This window comes from Ceratosolen solmsi, unplaced genomic scaffold (assembly GCF_000503995.2).
Source record: "Ceratosolen solmsi marchali unplaced genomic scaffold, CerSol_1.0 scaffold26, whole genome shotgun sequence".
In the NCBI taxonomy this organism is placed as follows: Eukaryota; Metazoa; Arthropoda; class Insecta; order Hymenoptera; family Agaonidae; genus Ceratosolen; species Ceratosolen solmsi.
Genome location: NW_011948442.1, coordinates 1,343,010 through 1,365,340, shown reverse-complemented (window position 1 = coordinate 1,365,340; position 22,331 = coordinate 1,343,010). Strand labels below are relative to the sequence as shown.

At 20.8% G+C, this 22,331-nt stretch overlaps 1 protein-coding gene across 1 annotated transcript; it reads right to left on the bottom strand.

Annotated features, from left to right (window-relative positions):
* Positions 1-4,331: 4,331 nt before the first annotated feature.
* fd102C (forkhead domain 102C) lies at positions 4,332-5,519 on the bottom strand. The gene has a single exon (XM_011504094.1). The coding sequence runs from the start codon at positions 5,517-5,519 to the stop codon at positions 4,332-4,334; it is 1,188 nt and encodes a 395-aa protein (XP_011502396.1).
* Positions 5,520-22,331: the final 16,812 nt, after the last annotated feature.

Here is a 22,331-nt window from a genome sequence, read left to right as displayed (position 1 = left end):
AAACATTAAAAAAGAATAAATGTTTAAGGAACACTATTTTAACCATTAAATAATTAATAATTATAATAAAGGTATATAAATACTCGGCTAATTTTTAATTAATGTTACATTATAATTATTAAGTAATAACATTAAAATATAATAGTTTAATATGATAGAAAAAGTAAGTTATAAAATCGAATACAAATACAGTTCTAATTAAAATTCATAGTCAAAATACAATTAGTAACAGTAATAATTATTATTATCACTTAAAAATTAATGTTCACATCATTAATGAATTGATAAATAAAACTGAGTGATATGAATATTTAAATAAAGATAACAGAATAAATTTAAATCTGAGTATTTATATGTAATCATTAAATAAAATCACTAAAATACTAAGTATAGTGTTCAGATATAATTCACATTCCTTATTTTGATTATTATGTATCAAATAAGAAAAATACTGTGCATATTTTATTAAGTTGATTGTTTATTTAGACGTTCTATTTTATATTTTTATTCAATAGACATATATTATTGATTTAATATTTAATTAATGTAAATTATAATAGGGCGACTTTTGATAAATCTTCCCTACAAAACAATCCAAAAAAGTTTATATTACATTAGGTAATTAACGTATATTAAATGTTTTTTAAACTAAATTTAAAAAACATCATTTACATTTTAAGGTCCTTAATATATTTATTACTTCTTTAAAATATTAGACATAATATATAATATATTATTACACGATATATTTATACATATCGTTAAACAATATTTATGAATACTTTATTTATTCATTTTATTTATTTCATTAACTTTTATATTTTTTATAATAACCATGAAATAATTGTTAAAATATATACATTAAAAAAAATTATTTTATTTTATAATATGTAATATTTTACACATGATTCTTATTCTTGTTTTCCTTATATCTGTTTTACTCATTATATTTTGAAATTAATTATAAATTATAAATTGAAATTAATATTCAATTCATAGTATTTTATTTTTTAAATTTATTTAATAATTTTTATGATGAAGATATTTTGTTTTTGTATTAAAATTAATAAATTTTGTTTATAAAAACTGCTTCCATATGAAATTAAAATATATAAATATATATATTTATGACATTAATTAAGATTAAATATTTAAGTTTGTATATTCAAAAATTTCACAAATTCGTAAATTCACTTATAATATTATAATTTCCTGTAATAAATCATACATAGACGTCTAATAAATGATACTGAACAATTAATTTATAATATATATCTAAAAAAATAGTGAAACAAAAAAAAATTGTATAATCTAAGAAATTAAATTGATCTTTTAAATATGTAAACGTAATACATAAAAATTAAATTTTTTAATTCAAGATTTGTATGTTAAAATAACTGCTCTAATGAAAGTGAAATAAAAATATGAAATCCATGATATAAAAAAAAATATTTCGAAATATTCTTTTTTAATCCAAATTTACGATAAAATAAATGTTGCAGAACTTGTTAAAATAAATAAACATTGTAAATTTGTAAAAATGTATTAAAACTGTATAAGGAATTTGTTAATATTTTGTAAGAAACATAATATTGTGAAAATCATTCAAAAGAAAATAAATGCAAAGCTTGGATGATAACCTGAAATTATAAATGCAAACAGTTAACAGTAAAAAAGAAGATACTTTTGATTGAAGAAAATTTTGTTACATAGTTGTAAATATAACAAGTAAGCACCTGAATTAATATTGTTTTAAATAGTTGTTTACTCTCGCAGATTATAATTAATTGTAATTATAATTAACTATAATTAATTATAATTATAATTATATATAATTATAATTATCATTATAATTATAATTATAATTAATTATAATTAACACTAGTTATATGCCAAAAATAACTGTAACAGGATAGTTTCGTGCTAAAACTAATTTGTCTATAAGTTTTTATTTTGTTATGTTAAAAATAGAGCCCTGTATATAAAAACAAATTCATTTTACCTAGTCACATCAACTTCTTTTTTGAACCCGTATTCTCCACTAAAAAGCAAGAGAATACATCATCTTGACAGCTGCATCTCTACTGATAGTAATTGAAACTTAATATTCAAATATTTAAAAACAATATTAAAATAATAAGTTAAATAAGTTAAGTTATAATCAATATTTTTAGATATGAAACACATGTATTCTTCAGAGTCAGTTTTCGAATACCACTGATAAAAGAAGATAAAAGGTTGATGTTGCATTCGGGTAAATGTGACATACTTTGCTGTTAAATATTAAGTAGTACGCAATTTAATATTAAATCTCGAACAACATGAAAAGGATACAACATTGAAACATGGAACAAAAGGAATGCAAAACTAACATAGTCATTTATAACTATGATTATGCCTATACTATATCTACATAATGTGTTTATAATAAATTTATAACTGTAGCTATAAATAAGGGCAGTCTACTGGTTTATTATTTTATTTTATTTTATTTTAGACAATTAAAAATTTGTAGTGAATATATATTCGAATATTTAACAACATTTTTAAAATTAATATGTAAATTATTCTGTAATTATAAAAAAAAAATTTTATTTGTAATTATTTTTATTTTACTTCATTATAAAAATTTTTAAGTAGCCACATAGTGATGGTCATTAATAAATTAATGATTCGAGTTAAAACTAAGTAAGAATTATTTTATGCCTATTTCTAACAATAAATGTTAATAAATATATCTAATAATAAATGTAACAATAAAATTTTCCGGAATAACGCACTTTCTAAATTATTTAAACATTCATCTAATTGATTCGAAAGATACAAATTTCATATAAGCGCGAAATTTAAATTAAACAAATACAATTTGTTAAGTAATTTAAATTAACAAATTAAAAACAAATACAGCAATTATTAAATGTTGGAGATTGCTTTATAAAACAAAATTAATTCATTCAATTCATACAGTTTGAATGACATTCTATAATTAAACATTTCGATGAATCAAGATTGTAATTATCGAGTAAAAGAAATAATAATTGTATTATAAATATTTGTATTTATGTGATTCAAGTTTATGTAATTCAATTTAATGTTTATGGCCATTATTTCACATTTGATTTTTTGAAACACCTTACTGCAATACATTGTTAAATAATAATATAAAATTAATTTTTTTAGTATCACTATTCAATAATTATTTATTAACTATTATTAAAATGATTAACTTATAAGATAAAAATTGCTTTGATTTATTATATTAAAATTTAAATTTAAAGATATGGTTTATACAATAATACTGTAACAATATACTAAAACGAATTTAACATTATTGAACAATATAATTAAAAATTTCGAATTATAAGTTTATTATGCAATTCGTTTATATTCGTAAAACATGTTATTGGGGTAAAGTATAAATAAAATTTTAAACGTAATCAAATGGTTATTTATTAATATTAAAAATTATTTTTAATTATTATTTTTCAAGTTTAAATTATTTATTGAATTTATGAATATTATAATTATAAAATACTTAAAAAAATTTTAATCTAAAAACTGCAATAATATTTATTATATAAAATAAAATAATATTCAATATGATAAAATATTACTATAAATGAAATACTAAAATTGAATTGAAAATTTATAAGATTAAGTGCATTTTAAAATTAGAATATAAAATTGAAATAATTATTAATTATTTAGAAAGGTTATTGATTTATATAAAATTTATGCATACTTCATTTTTGTTGGTAATTTTCTCACCATACATAATTTATTAGCTTAATCTTATACATCTTACATAGAAGATAAAGTCTTGCTGATATTCTATGGAATAATTTACTAAAAAAATTCTGCTGAAAATGTTCATATTGACTACATAGTCTCTTTCTTACATTTTTCACATAATATAATACATATTTAACAATCAAAATTTATTCAGTCTTACATGACTCATTTATATTTCCGGAAAGAATATTTACAAAATTTCGACTATATATTGCGCCTTGACAAACGAGTTGAGGTATTAATTATATTTTATCATTCATTCATTTTTATTAATATAAAGAATGTCAATATTATGACATTCATAAATTCACAGCCAAATAGTTGGTAAAAAAATGTTGACAATTCAGTGATTAATGAATTTATCTAACATCTAAAAGATAGCTGTTAATCAAGATTTTAGATGTTATTAACAATTTTCATAAGAATATAAACCATATATTTAAAATTTTTAAATCTGTATTAAAGTAAAATCCTTATGATGAATTTTTTAAAATATGAACGATCGAGTAGATTAAAAATGCATAGAAGTAATACTTTAATTAAACACTCGAACTAGTACTTGTGTTAGTTGGTAAATAGTAATTCCGTATATGTAAATGGTTATGTAAATGCACTGGCGAAAATTGCTGGTTTTCCGCATTCAATGACGAATTCTTCCATTTACACTGACTATCCATAGTTTGTGGACAAGCACCTACTGTAGATCTTTCTGAGTCAGCTACAACATCTATTTCTACTTCTACATCTTCGTCATCCTGCTCCTGCTCATCTTCACTGCAACTGAGCCTGCTAGATTTAATAGGATGAAGACTCGTTTGTATATGCTGATCGTCAGGAGCGAGAAGTGAAGCCACGTCAAACTGACGCTTCCTTGAAGGTTGGAGTGATGCATGTCGAAGTGTTTGTGTAGTGAATGTTTGATGCGATTCATGTACTTGTTGCTGATGTTGTGGGCTCCATATTACAGGTATTGAATGGTTTACTAGTGGTGGTCCTCGTAAGCTCACTGATGGTGGAGTAGAAGGTAACGGAGGTGGACTAGGACTTTCTGGTTCCTCATCCACTGCCAAACCCATGTGCCGACGGACTTTGCGTTGGGCCTTACGTCTTCGAAAATCTCCGCGTCTAAAATCCTCTAGATTCGCTGGATGTATAGCCCAGTAGTGACCCTTACCATTAGCGCTTCTACCTGACTTGACAAAACAATCATTAAGTGAAAGATTATGTCGAATTGAGTTTCGCCAACCAGGTCCACGGCGCCGAAAGTAAGGATAATGCTCAAGGATATGTTGATAAATATCAGAGAGCACAAGTTTCTTTTCTGGTGAAGAGAGAATGGCCATAGCAATAAGACCGATATAACTGTGCTGGGGCTTTGGTTCTTCAGGAATTTGCTGGTGATGTGGTTGTAATAAAGCCATAGAAAATGCTAGTCCACGTGAATATCCAGCTCCCACAGGGTAAAGGGGTAACGGTGTTGGAAAACCTGAGTTTATACCAAGATGACCTGTTCCTGCTTGTCCTACAACAGGTGATTGATTAGTTGTTTGCTGCGGATGCTGAGGGTGTAAATGTTGAGCTAATCGAATGCGTTCAGCCATTGCGTAATGATATAGTTGTAATCGGTAGTGTTCGAGGCCAGGTAAAAAACCAGACATAGAATTACTGACGGACAGACCGACTGCAAGTGGTTCTTTCGATGCCGGAGGGCTTTCGTTGCTACACATATTATTGACACGTATAAATCTAGAATATTCTTGACTTGTGATTATAATTTTGAATATATGATATGCAATATAATAATTTCTAACATTTCATTATATATTGTCAAACAAACACATATACACATATACTTTGCTACGCGCACAAATATTTTGCTAACTAACCCAAAGACTATTATCCTAAATAAAGTAGAATTTATTATAACATATTCAACTATGAGAATTATTATTTAACATCAATATAGGAAAGCTTAATTATTATAAATAAAAATTGTATTAAAAAATTTATAATATGAACATTTCAAAAATGCTTTAACTGTTCAACGATGAGCGAACAACTGCTTATATGATTTGTGAAATAAACTGAGGTTGGCCCAGACTAGCATGCCATAAGTCTCCGCCCCTTGGCTCTTGCTCGACACAACTGACCAATGGATGAATAGTTGGGCGGTTCGAACTAGAGGCGTGTCTATTGCATTTCACCGCGCTCGCTTACTACTCAGATATTGATCTCGGACCAAAGAGGCTTACAATGTCGAGCTGGTTCGGATTGAGTGCCAAGGAGATTCATTATTGCATTGCATGAAATGTGTTCGGTTCCATCCGACACGAGTTATATCACGATTATGTGATTCTTAAGCATTTACAGGTAATCCACAGACATGTGTTCATGTATACATACGTATAATATGAAATAATATCTTTTTCATTTTGTCATATACATAAAAACTATATATTATATATTCAAAATTATATCTATTTACATTTATTCATCATTATCTAAATTTATTACACTTAACATTCATTCTGGTACATAACAATTGCAATCGAAATTTATATTGCTTCCATTTTATAAATTCTTAGTAATGTAATGCATGTCTTCTACTTAATATAGTTCATTACGGTAGGAATATTATAAAATAAAGTCTAAAGAAAAATTAAAACATTAAATTCTAAAATTTGACATAAATATATAAAAAGTATGATCTATGATATGGAAATTTTAGATGTATTTATTTAGTAATATTATTATCATTCCGGTTATTAAAATTGAAATTATTTTTGCTTAATACAAACTAAATAATGTCATTTTAAAATAATACAAAGTAACAATCAAAAATGCACTTAGACACGAAAATTCATTAAAAAAGTATTATAAATTAATATTAACAATGTAATATTGTAATGTAATGTAATGTAATAATGTAATATTAGCAACCTTGAAACATATATAAATTAATACCTTCAGAAATAAATTATACTTTTATAACAAAAAAATATTTTAATAAACATAAAAATTGTATTTTTTAAATTTTAATTTTAATAAATAACATAAGAAAGTTTAGATAAAAAATCACTTTCACACGTATATATATATTTTATATATATATATTTTTTATAATATATAGTTTAAGAACATAATTTCTGATGTAAACTTCATATTTAAGATTGCAGCTAAAGATAAAATATATTTTTATTAATATTCTTCTTTACTAATATTGTATTAATCTTAGAATTTATTGATAATTTTACTACGATATATTTACAGAAATTTTTATGTTAAAATATAGTTGTTTTTTAAGATAAATGTCTTTATTTAAAACCTCTTTTAAATACCAAAATTTTTATCATTATTATCATTGATATATATACTACATTATGATTTATTTGTAAAAGATTTTTACTTTAATTGAGAACAACTTCTTCTATGTTTATATTTAATATCTATTCTATAGATAATACAATTATCTATTAAAGAAAATTTTTTTAAATTGATTTGTTTTCTAACCAGAATACATGTATGTATTTATTTCACATTAACTATTAAATATATTTAATATATTAAATGGAAATATTTGAATATATATTTTATTATCAATTTGAAAAAATTAAAATTATAATTTCAATAATTGTAATTAATAATGACTATGACTATTTTTCAATGCAGATGCTTTTGTATTGCTTATAGTAGATCATATAGATAATTTTTGCTTTGATTGATATAATATATACACATATAAATTAATCATTCAAATTTAATAGTAACAAGAATAATACAATTTTAATAATAATCTATATTAAAAAGAAAATGAGTTAACATGTAATTGCGTATATCCTATGAGTAAAAATATTCATTATTATATAAGGCATTATCTAATACCTTTTACAATTTTATTTAGTAAAGCGTAAAAAATTGAATCAAATCTAGTCAAAAATTACCTTTTATAGTTGAATTGAATATCATATAAAAATATGAATATTATACTCTATTAACAGATGATAAAATTATTAATTATAATATTACGAAAGTTTATATCAAATTATTTATTAAATTTTCTAATTACACGGTAATTGAATAATTGCATGCACTTTGTAAATTATTATATTATTGTAGATAATATTGTATATAATATAAATAATATTGTAATTGCATTAAATTGGTAAATACAAATCACAAATAATATTTAATGAAATCATAATTAACAGAATGTTATAATTTTATATTATTAAATTTGACATGAACATTTCTTATTGCAAACATTATTGAATATAATTCAAAAAATTCCAAATTTGAAGTTTGTTTTTATGTTTTAGAGAAAAAAATGTATTATTTTATCGTTACTTTAAAACATAGTAATATGAATTTTATTCTTTATAACTTTAATAATAAGATGTATAAAATTAATATGATGAATTTTAAATACTATTTTTATTGCGAAATTCATTTTTTTATGTATACTTTTGTTAATATAGTTTAAGATAAAAAATAATTATAATACAAATATACAAATAATTTTAGATTAATAAATTTTTTTATGCTGTAATAAATTTTGTGTAATAATTTGAATAATTTATTAAATAAAAACTGAAAAAATTTTATTTAAAAATATAACATTATTGTAAGTATATTATTTTTGTTCACAAAATTTATGTATAATTTAATTTAACTAATTGCAAATTCAAATAACTAAATTAATTTTTTTAAGAAAACTATTTGATATTCAAAATCGTTCATAAACTAGGAAAGGTATAGTACTTCGGTTTTGTTTTGGAAGGGCGAAGTCATTTCAAGGGCGTGGCTTAAACTCTATACTGTTAGAAAGTTGGTGTGCTTATTGAGCAAAGATAGTGAAATGGGAGTTCTTCCTCCTTATTTAATCTATTACTTGCGGAACATTTTTGAACAATAAAAATGGCTTATTCGATTCACTTTAATGTATTAAATTTGTAAAATTGTAATATACAGTACAATTTACGAATGCATAATAAGTAAAAAGATTTCTTTTTTAATATCATGGAAGAATCATCAAAAAGTAGTTCATATTCCAAAATGCCTATAATTTTATCCTAATAGAATTTTAATTTGGCCGAATCAATTTTTTATTATTTCAAAAATATTTTTAAAACATACAAATAAATTAAATGAAAATCTTTATAAAATTTTTAAAATTTTTATAAAAACGTTAATTAGCAATGTATTATATAGTTAAATATAATTTACAAAATAATATAAATAAATGAATAAGATAAATAATGTTTCATTTTTAAGTGTTTATTCATGTATGATATAATGTTGCTTAATAAAAATAGTGTGTTAATATTAATATTTTCTGTATTAAATAAATTAAGCGGTTGAACATTATTTAAAATTATTTTTCAAAATTTAGATATTATATATTAATCAAGATAGATTTCCTTTTGTATATACAAGCGTTCAGCATTATTATTTAAAATAAATTATGTTGTACTCTTTCTAGTTTAAATTACAATAAATCTTACCGTATTTGCTCTATTCTTTTTTAAGAGTCATTCAATTAAATTCATTTGCATTTCATTTAAAAAAATAATATAATAAATTTTAATGCCATTAATATAATGTGTAGTGATTAATAATACCAATTTAGAATTAAGTAACTGTTTATAAATTTATTTTGTAAAAATGCTATTTTAAATCTTTTTTTAATCACTTTTCTTTCATATATATTTATGAGTTTTGTAAATAATATGAAATTACTTTTTATTTGTTTATCCATTAATTTAAAGATTTTATTAAGTATTTTTTAAATAAATTATAAATTATTTAGACTTTAAAAGTGATTAATCAACAAATTCTGTTTTGATTAATAAGTCGAAATTTACACAACTTTCGGCTAGGATAATACGGGTAGTGTGCTTAGCATAGTACTCTTACCAATATCTATATTAACATCTCACGATTATTATAATTAACAATTATCTCTTTTTAATGCTACACATTTAAACATTGCATTTTTAAAGAATATGACATGAAATATACAAAATATTGACAATTTAACCAATGAATAATAATATTTATTAATATATTTTATAATGAATTTAACAATTAATTAATAATCCTATTGTTACAGTCAAGAAAGATTTTTAAAAAGCTTTTAATCTAATTCTATACTATTGAAAATACTGACAAATACTAAAATTTAGAACGAAAAAGAATGTATACACTTTACGTATACTCAAAGTATATTTGACATATATATCATAATTATAGCTATATCAGTTGTAACTATGATGTATAATCAATTGATAAAAAAATATTTTAAATATTTATACATATTAATATATTAAACTATATTAAACAAATATTTTTTCTCACTTTTACGTATATTAATGATAATGATAATAATAATAAATAATAATAATTTTATTGAATTTAACCTACTACTGATTTTATATGTTTTATAAAAATATTTTTATTATATAAAACCTTATCTATGAAAAATCGGTCTACTAAAAATTTTTTTTAAAAATTAGTATTTTAATTTAGAAGATGTTATTATATTAAAATGTAAATTTTAAGCTACATAATTAGTCTGTAAACAATATTATGATACAATTAGTAACAGCTATTATTGCGTTTATATTTTACTTCTGTTTAATTTAACTCCATCATTTAAAATTGTATTGTTAAAAAACTAATAAGTATCTATACATAAAAATATGCATACGATATACATAAGCAACCATGTAAGAATCAATAATTATTGGTTCCAAATAGTATTTAAAGTTATTAAATGTATTTTTTATTATACATAATTATCAAAGCATTGACTACCGATAGGTAACTAATAATAATAAATAAATTAATAAAACACATAATATATTAAATCTAAGAAATTTAACATTGTATAATATTTGTATATTATATAAATAATTTTTGTATTTTAACCATACTAAAATATTATTATTTTACCATTTAAAATATTTAATATAAATTGTATTAATATTTTTGAAAATATGTAATGATTTTATAATGAAATTTAAATACATTATTAATGTAAATATCAAATATTTCTAACAATATTCAAATTAACATAAACTAAATAATATGTTCAACAAATATCTTTTAAATGTATCATAAAAAAAACAATTTATTTTGTAATGAAACATGATAACTATATTGATGTAATATCGGCCAAAAATAATCAACAGCCGGAAAGTTTACTACGAAAAACCAATACAGTGTAAGACGTGGAAAAAAAACAAGAAAATAAAAGAGAATAAAATAATAAACTAATGCAGAAAAAACAAATTTATTTGTTTCATTAAAACAAACAGAACCACAATTACAGCAAGAAGGTAGAAGTACATTCTGAAAGGAGAAATGAAGAAATTAAAAAGAATGAAAAAAACTATAAAACTAAAATGCGTATATATGTAAGTATCACAATTTCATAACAATAAGTTAATTTCCAAAATTTCTTTTGTAATCGCGAATATAGTATATTTTGTACTACTCACATAGGTGCAGCCATATCATCATATGAGTTTGTATAGTTGAGAGATGGGTCCAATTCCACAACGTATGCATTATCAATTATATTTTTAAGCATCACTCTATTAAAATACAAATGCAATATAAAGACATTATATTAAATCCTAATCAATTTTTTTCTGTATTATTATCTAATCCAATTTTCTACTGCTTATATGGGATTTTCAATTAAATTATTTATCTTATTAGTAAATCTTAAATTACATAGCATATACTTATTGTTATAGGTAATAAAATATAATATATATACATATAGTTATATATAAAAAAAGTTCAAATAACCCCTAAAAAATTATGCTACAACTCTAGTAAATAGTTTTAGTCAATATTTTATTTTGATTTAATTCTATAAAATAAATTATTAAATATTTTTCATGTATTCATCAATTTTTCATAACAATTCTATACTTATTGCAAATAAAGTTGTATGATTAAGATTTTGATTCAGAATTTATAGAGTACTGTTCTTTGAAAGATCTCGGGATTTAAAAATATTTTTTCTCCAAATTTTAAATGTAATATTAATATTCTATGTAAAAGTTCCTAAAAATTTAGACTATTTTATGTGTAAAAAAAAGTTTTAATTAATTTAATGTATTGTAAAATAAAATAATTTATTTTATAACATCTATTATAAACATTTGATAGAATTATATTTTAGAACAAAATAATTGTATGAGAATCATATTGAATATTTATATATATATATATATAAATCAGGCTACAGAATTTTTTTATTAAAAGTATGAGACTAAGGAAAACATTTGTAATAACCCACTATACATCATATTATGATAAACTTTTAAACATCTAAAACATTAAACATTTTTAAATTTTATAAAATAAAAATTACAGTCTTTTAATAAAGTTTTGAGTATACTCCTATTAATGAATAGCGACTTTATAAACCATTTGGTTAAATAAAATTAATTTATGTACTGAGAAAAACAAATAAATTATAATATTTTTCTTCAATTTACCATTATTATACGAAGTTTATAAAAATTTGTTTTATATACCTGAATTTGAATAACCATAGTTTTTAATTTTGTTACATATTAATTTTCTTATAAAAATATTAAATTCCGTAAATATTAAAGTATTTATTGCAATAAAGAAAAAGAAAAAAATGAAATATAATAATGGAACATAAATAAATAATTCTAAATAATGAAGTTATTATTTTTAATATTTTATATTTAAATTTTTATTCTATACATGTGTTTATTAATACACAAAAATCAATCATGCTAATACTACATTAACGAAATTGTAAATATAAATTTTTTTAATTATTTACTATTATTAATAATAAAATATTACTTCTTATCCAGTAACATATAATTAATTAAAAAATGGTTTGCAGTTTATATAATATATCTGTGAGATATATATAGCTTTCCATCCCATCGAAGATTAAGTCACTCTTAAATATTTGCAAGTCTCTCCATCCTTTTAATATAGTTATACAAATCAGGCAAGTTAAAAGATACTATTTTAAAGTTTTCAGCAAATACAATATATTAACGATGGTAAGACTTTAGTTATAATACAATATGAAATCTTTTTAAGTTAAATCAATATTTCGCAAGGATTTAATAGACTGAAGTATGTAAGCACTCGATAACTTGCGACGGTAGTGCTCATTTGAAGCGACTAAACAATAAGGCAATACTTCTTTATATGTTTGTTATAAATTATTTCTCTTGAAGGATAAATTTGAATTTGCTATATATATATATATATATATACATATATATGCTTAAGTATATTATATAAATTAAAATAATTTAAAGACAACTATTTCCAATATGTATAAACATGCATCAACAATTTAGAAGCATTGGATAAAAGAAATAGAAGGATGTAATTAAAATTGGATTTTTTTATATAAATTATATTGAAATATAGATTAAGCCATGAATATGTACATATGGCCATTATACTACAAATTAAATTATGATGATGTATGTCAGTATATTCTATTATTAAAATTATGTATATACATATAGTAGAAATAAAATAAATTACTCGTATTTAGACAAATTTAATAGTTATAAAATAAGCATAAAAATTATAGCTTTTTTAGAAAAAAACTAAATCGGAATACAAATTTAATTATGTTGGAAAAATTAATTGCAAATAAAAATTTCGGTAAAAAAGAAGATATATTATTAAAAAATATTATTTTTTGGCTGAATAAAATTTTTTAATAATTTTAATAAAAAGTGTGTAGCTTATGGAAATCCATTAAAAGCACGCGACAGAATGCTAATACACTAATAATACTGTTAACTGCATTTTAATATATTAAAAAAATCACATGTTATATATAAAAATTCAATTTTAGCAAAAATATTTTTATTGATGTCGAGAATATCAAAGTATTTTGAATTTATACATTTTTTTAATTATAGCAAATTAATATTCAACTTATCAAACTAAAATTAATTTTATATTAATTTTATGAAGTTCTTTTAATTAATCTCATTTTTCTTTTTCTCTCTAATTCTCATTTTTTTTCTTATCTTTTAATTGAAAAGATAATAGAAATGCTATTGATGCGAGTTACACTATATATTGATTATGTGAATTGAACATAACTGAATAAAATAAGTATCCTCAAACTTCATGGATTATAAAATTCAAATTTCATGTTTTAAAATTTATAATGTCTTCTTCTTTGAAATTTTCATGTTATAATGTATTCAATGTATTTTATTTTTATTGATAATAAATCAGACTTATTGTATTATTGTATATACTAATTTCTTCAATTTTTATTTTTTATTTTGTTATTTTAATTAAATATTTTTATGTACTTTTTGCTTTAACTTGAAGAATATTACAATTTTTATAATTCATTTTCTAAGTTGTTCACAGTAAAATTTTATTTCTATTTTTAAATTGAACAGGTTAGCCGCTTATTTACATATTTAAATATCTATGGTATTAGATTAGAAAAATTAATATTTTGTATATGAAATAGTATATTTATATTATTAATGTTAGATAATACTTATTGAAATAACATTAAAATAAATTAATAAAATCATTAGAAAATATTTTATTTTTTATAAGGTAATCATAATATAATTAATTTAACTAAAATATTATTCTTTTATTATATATGAAACTTGATATTTCCCAGATTTTTGTACTCCACAAAATAAATAGCACAATCAAATGATTAGATTACAATTATAGGGCAATATTATTTTATTCAAAATATATTAAAATGTTACACATAGACACTAAATAGTTGAATGCTGTAAATAATTAATCACTATATGTATATATATACATATGTATATATTTGTATGTATGTATGTACACTATATATACATACTTATATATATATATATATAAAGATATAACTACATTTAAATGGTAGAGTGTAAATTCTGATTCCTAAAAGTAGTTCACGTGGTTTTATTCTACAACGTAATATATTTATTGTCATAATTTCATCTGTATAATATGTTGCTGAGTTTTATGATATTAGGCTAAATCTTTAGTCGTTTAAAATATCAATTTATAAAAAATACTGCATCAAGGAATTATTTTTTCTAAACATGAAAATAGATTTTCAACTTATTGAGGTTTTAATAGATTCACAAGCATTTTTAATTAATTTTATCTTATTTGATTTTTGATACATTTAATCAATTTATTTTACAATAGAATTTTAAAATAAATCATTTATTTATGAAAACATTTATTTAAATCATTTTATTAATATATTTTCTCAAATGTATACGTTCAAATTTAATTTCTATGAAAAACAAATTTTCTATTTTATTATTATTAATTGTAATATTTTTTCAAATGTTTTATAATTCTATACATTATCATATAATAGAGTAATTTTAAAAAATTGTTAAAATTGTATATACAATTTTGAATTTTATTCTGTTCATTTTAACAATGCATAAAAAATATTAATAAAAATAGGTATGTTAAAATGGTTTTTAGTTTAAATAAAAAAGAATAATTAATATTTTATACTATTCAGTGACATTACAGTCATATTATTATTCTTAAAAATTGAAATATATTTCTATAATAATGACTAATAATCAGTTTAATCAACTTCATAACGGATAAATTTAGATTATAATAATGTAGGAACTTATTAACGTATTTTATTAATTTTATTGTTGAAGTAACTAAACAATTTTATAGTAAAAAATAAAAATTAATATTATAAAATTTATATTAATTATAATATAATATAAATTTATATTTTGTATTTTTTGTTAACAGATATTTAATGGCACTATAAATAATAAAAATTGCTTATTTACTAAATTTAAAATACCTAAAAACTATAAACATATTCTAGATAATTTATTTTCCGATTACCATACAAATGAAATAAGTGTAAAATTATACATACTGGACAACTTGAATTATTGTTATTAATGCTTTTGTTTTTTTTTATGCATTATTGTTCATAAATTTACTTTTGATTTTGAATTTAAAGTAAAAGATATTTCATTTTTTATCTAATTGATAATAAGCGATAATTATAATTACGAGAATAAAATACATTTGTCAAAAATTAATAATATTTTATCGTATAAAATTTATAATTGTAAAATAGAATTTTAGTTATAAATCTAACGTAAAGAGAGTATAAATATATACTAATTAAAATTAGATTTGAAAAATATTTTGATTGTTTCGGTAAATATTTGAATAGATACAAAGATTGAAGGCACAGGAGCAATGTGCATTAAATAAGCTGAATACCTATAAATTCGACTAATCTTGGATATATCTGCTGTTATAACTTGAATGATAATAGCTTGAATAACATTATTTCTCGAATCCTAACAGGTACTAAGATTTACTTAGGCCGATTACATAGACCCTTAAGTTTTATTTATGGATTACAATCCTCTTCAACTGTGAAATGTTTTGTTAGAGTTACAACAGGTACTACAGCGTGACTTTTCGCTACATAGAAGCATTATATTAAAAACACCTCTAATATTCCAAGTTGCACGTACACATCAGATTTATAGTAATACCAACAGCTTTTTCCATCATTTTATTTTAATTATAATTCCCTAATTTTTCTTTTAATTGTTTTGTTATTATCAAATATCTGGAAACTTGACAAAAATGCTATATAAAATATCGATTGGTTCGTCGACCTTTCTCTTCAAATATATTATACCTAATTTTTTATTTAAAATAAAATACTTTAAGAACTTTTATGAGAATATTTATTAGGCGTTTGAATTAAGTAAGTTAATAAATAAATTAATTTGTTTATTTCAGTTTTGTTTATATCAATGACACTTTTAGTTTTGAAATGATAGAGTAATTACAAAATGTTAAATACTGCTCCTTAAAATTTTGTAATAATATAATTATAAATAATTAAAATAATATTTGCACATACTTATATAAAATAATAATTCATTTTATTATAAAAAAGAATAATTTAAAAAATTCTTTATCATATATAGTTTTAATATAATATTTAGTTTCAATATGATTTATTAAAATTTCATAAAATATTTTTTAATTTCAATAAAAATTTTATAATAACTATTTTATTATTTAAGAATGTGAAACAAATAGTGTGAAAAAAATAGAGAAACATAAAGGAAAGTACAAATTTTTGTATGATTAATTATTAAAATTTTAATTTCGATTTCTTGGTGGGATCTGTTCCACTTGAATTATATTATGACTTATTTATTCAAATATCTCTAAAATAATAATGTAGTTTATTTAGATTCTCATACTATATACCATACGTTCCTTAAATTATTTATATTTTATTAGTGTTGTTTATATTTATTAAAAATAAAAAATCAAGTTTTATAAAATTTTGTATTGTTAATTTATTAAACTATTAAATTATAGGTTAAAAATATTTTTCAAATGCCAATATTATATAATTTTAATATAATATTAACAATATTTCAATATTGATAAATATTCAATATACCGTACAATTATTCAGTGGATACCTGATTGAAATTCGAAAGGATTGTATTTCTATGTACAATTACAATAGTTTTTTACGATTACATTAAAAGTTTTAAGGAACCTTTAAATCAATTTAAGTCTATTTATAATACTACGTAATATATTAGTATATTTTTTTTCTAATAGTATTTTTTAAACAAGAATTAAAAATTCTAAAATAAAACATAATTTGTTTTAATAGGAAATTTTAATGTAATACAATGTTTATAAGAATTTTATGTATACTTAAATTAAAAATATATTAATTGTGAAAACTAATATTTTATAGTATATAAAAAAAATCTATTAGTATTAATATTAAGAATAAATAATATTTTTAAAACTAATAGTACTTCCATTTTCCTAAACATTAATAAGAATAGATTATTTTAAAAATTAATTTTATAATATTATAAATAATTAGAAGATAATTGTTTGTTAATAATTATATTATTCAATATTTTTAATAGTATTTTCATTTGTCACATTAATAACTTCTTGATAGAATTTATTACCGAATTGAACTCATAAATAAAAATTAAACAGAAATACTTTAACCTATTCAGATAATTAATTTTTAATACATAGATATTGAAAACTATTAAAAATATGAATTTAGATATAAAATATAAATTTTAATATATTCATTAATTTCTAATAGTTGTAACTCGTTTTGTTATGAATAATTTTACAAATATTTCTGTTAAAATATAATAAATAAATAATAAATATATCTTTTGTTAAAATTTATATTTCATTTTTATGTTATTTAAATTAAATTTAAAAAGTTACAATAAAAAAGTATAATTATTAGGAATTGGGTTTTTCATAATGCTTTCGCATTCAAGTTAACATTTTCAAAATTTCATATATAATTCTGTTAAAGCCCGTGCTATTCAATTCTTAGAGAATTTCATTATCATAAATTTCTAAAGGAACTTAAGTCATTTTTTATTCACGCTCAGAGTATAAGCAATTTAAATTAAAATATTTCAAAAATATTTCAATCATTAATATTCATATTAATAAACTGTTTTAATACCTTATTTTTTAAAATTGAAAATAAATAAAAAATTTTTACTATTTACATAAATTTAAAAATAATTTCTAGATTTCCAAATTACTAACATCAGGTTATTAAAAATTAATTTAATTAAATTTTTGTATTGGAGGATATAAGAATTTGTTTTTATAATTATGTAAATACTTTTCTCCCCCCCCCCTCTCTCTCTCTCTGACTTACTCTTCTCATATATATGTAAATGGTTCTTATGTTTCTGTACATCAATATTTTTATATTCTGTAATACGAAAATTGTTAATTTTTAGTTTAAATTATGTTCAACGCCTTACAGACAGATCTTAAGATCCTTTAATAAAATTCAGAAAGTATAAATTCATAAAAAGTAAATAAAAGTAAAATATTGTAATATTGAATAATTAAAAATGTTTATATTTTAGGTATAATAGGCTTTATTAATTATTTTACTGATCTGGCTTATACCGTTTATTCAAAACTATGAAATGTATAAGCATTTATTAAATGTAATAAAAAAAAATTAAAAAGATTGAAAAAAAATAACTAAGAAAAGTTTTTAATTAATTTAAACATTAAAAGTATTAGAAGAATATAAAGAAGGAACAATTGAAATAATTAAAATTAACTATTGAATAAGCCAGAATTTACAATACAACGTAAACTGTAGTGATAATTTTCAGCAGAAAAATAGGTATCGGTCCTCTGAAAAATAATCTACTATAAAGTTTTTTTAAAAAAGGAATGTATTATATTGAAATCAATTGTTGATTTCTCGATTATTTACTTTGCGACTTAAACAGTTAAATATCAGTGTCTGATCGTTTTAGTAATAAATGCAAAAAAATCATCTTTTGATATAAAACATTGTTATACAAATTATCTTATTTTAGTAAAATAAAATACACTAGTAAAATAATTATACAGAATTAAGAAGCCATCAAAACATACTAAAGAAAAGATAATTGTAAGAGCCATGCAACAGAGTTAGTCATAAAGGAAATATATATAGAGTAAATAAAAATCAAAACTCGATTTATTAGATAACGTATTCTAATAGAAAGGAATATAGAGCACATACTCTATCGAATAATATATGAAATATAGAAATGGGATCAATATTCATTGTATCGGATTTTATAAATAAGGAAAAGAAGCTAACGAACATGACGAATGTTCCGTTAAATAACAAACAAATAAGAATAATTAAAAGAACAGAAAAAGACGTTCATTTAATCGAATGAAGAAGTTATTAGTGGAAGATGTAAATATTCGACAGTAAAATAATAACTGTAAGTGTTACGGATTTAAAGACAGATTGACTTGGTAATAAGATGATGAGTGCGAAAAAACTGAAACGTATATTCAATAATTATATTTTTCTCTTTGAATATACTTAGAAAAGTGAATAATTAGAAGGAATAATCGACTTCGACTCCACGGATATACTTTTATGAATGTTTGCATTTGTTTTATGTTGTATCGCTGAACGATTTACGTAATTCCATAACAGTATAGATTTCAGTTTTATATTACTTAACACTGCATAATGTTGATTGCTTTTTATAGATTCTCGATGTATATGTTGACGAGAAATATTTATAATATAAAATGCTGATAATATCAGTAGTAAGTATAAATTATTCACAGTGTACAATCCTCACTTTTTAATACACGAAGTTTAACAAAATAGTTCATCACATCAATGGTATAGAATTGGATAAGTATAGTTTTTATTTGTACAGCTACATACTACTAACACTATTATACAACAATTAGCATAAACACGGTTTTAGTGCACAATATTCATTGATTCTTCATAGCGCTAGCTGATATAGATAAATAAATTTTTATTTTCTATTTTCCACTTTATAAATATTGTTCAAATACATAACATTTTTCTTTAAATTATATCTAAGTTTACTTTTATATGTCCACTTTTTCATTGAGGAATTGTAAGGTAATTACTTATTAGCTGCCATATTTCAGAATTATTTGTAAACAGCTGCAAATACAAGTTAATACTAGTTTAAGTTTTGGCAATCATTGAAAACCGCCTCAAAAGAAATTTCATTTTCAGTACATAATAGATAGAAGAGATTATTTCAAAGATCACGAAAATTTGTCTCTAGAGAATAAGAATTTCTTATTTAAAAAAAAATATATATAAATAAATAATATCACGAATCAAAAATTAAACCATAAGTGGAACTCTTTGGTGTTAATATGTTACCAAGACAAAATTATGAATTAAGAAAAAGAATTACGAATTTAGATTATTTTAAAAATTAATGACAAAAGTATTATGATTCAATTTAAAGCTATTATATTCATTTGATAAAACAATATATACTTTATTCATTTTCAATATATTTAATATTTTTTTATTTAATGTAAAAGAAAATTATTTTTTATTTTGGTACACCAAAATTGATTGTATAATAAGAAGTCGTTCGAAATTTCATAGAATTATGTAGTAAATACTTCAGTATGTTTAAAAATGACTTTATTAATCTGAAGAAATAAAATGTATATTCAACATACATAACTAGGTTAAATTATACGTTGATGATTTATTTTTACAAGAAATGAATAAAAATAAGAATTTATAAGTTTATTATTTGGTTGTACATTTTAAAATTCATTTTGTATCTTTTTCATATTTATAAATATACGAGTTTTAATTTTAAAGATTTTTTTTTACTATAATTCAGAGTTTATAATTAATAATATGATTCGTGACAGTGGTGTATAAAAATTATATTTTTTTTATAAATTTGTCTTTAAAATAACAATTAAATTAAGTACTTTCCTATTGGTAATGAAAAGAAAAGATGAAAGAAGTCATACAAAAATTTTCTATCATAGAGTATTATTTTTATTTTTGAAGTTTTTAAACCAGAGCATATTTAATAAACATTATTACGTATCCTTTAATTTTATTTGAACACTTACCTTGCATTTTATTTCTAATTAATTTATTATTAGTTAGTCTACTTTTAAAGTATGGATGGTATTTATAATATCTTAGGACACTGATATTTTTATTTTATACAAAAATGTTTTGGCAACTCAACAAAATATTTTTCCCAGTCGACAGATATAATATTTTTAATATTTTATAATTTATTAAAATTATTTTTCTTCAATTAGTATTTTATTCTTTTATGTATCACTAACTGTCAAAATAGAACAATAACAAATATTCTAAATTGAATTTGAAAATACACGATGCAATTGTAATCTCAATAATAATTTTTATTCTTACATTTATAATTGAATAGATTAAAAAAATAACATTTTAGCATGATTGAATTTGAATACATTTTATTAAAAAAATATTTTAGAACACGACTAAAATAAAAATTCTAAAATTTTAACAATGTTAATTAACTTTTCTTTCTGTAATATATATTAATAGAATTATTTAAGTATATTTTTATATTGTACATATATGCGTAATATTTAATGTTGGTAGTGCATTTATTTATAAAATTATAACTAATATATATTGATTAATATAACTAATATTGATTGATATAATGTATTTTGCACATCAAATATATATAATTTATTAAAATATATAAATTTATTAAACTCAAATAACTACCTTAATAATACTCCTATTGCATATATGTAATATAAAATAAATAAATGACGATGATGCATTTAAATTTGTTGGTATTGATTAAACGCAATGCAGATGTATACATGTATGTATGCAATATACTAATGCAGATATAGAAGGCAGACAAAAGGCAGGATATACATTCATTAAAGGTGGTAAAGAGTGCATTGACGAGGATAGCCATAGCTGTATTAGAAAACCAACTACCAAATTGAATGTCTCTTGAGAGTAGGGGAAATTCACCCACAGGCTGCAAGCTGGTTTCCCAAGGGATGGGACTGGCACCTCAACTGAAAGAATCACATGATCGGGTTTCATTGACTGGCTGACTAAAACGTATAAAATGCTCTCGAAA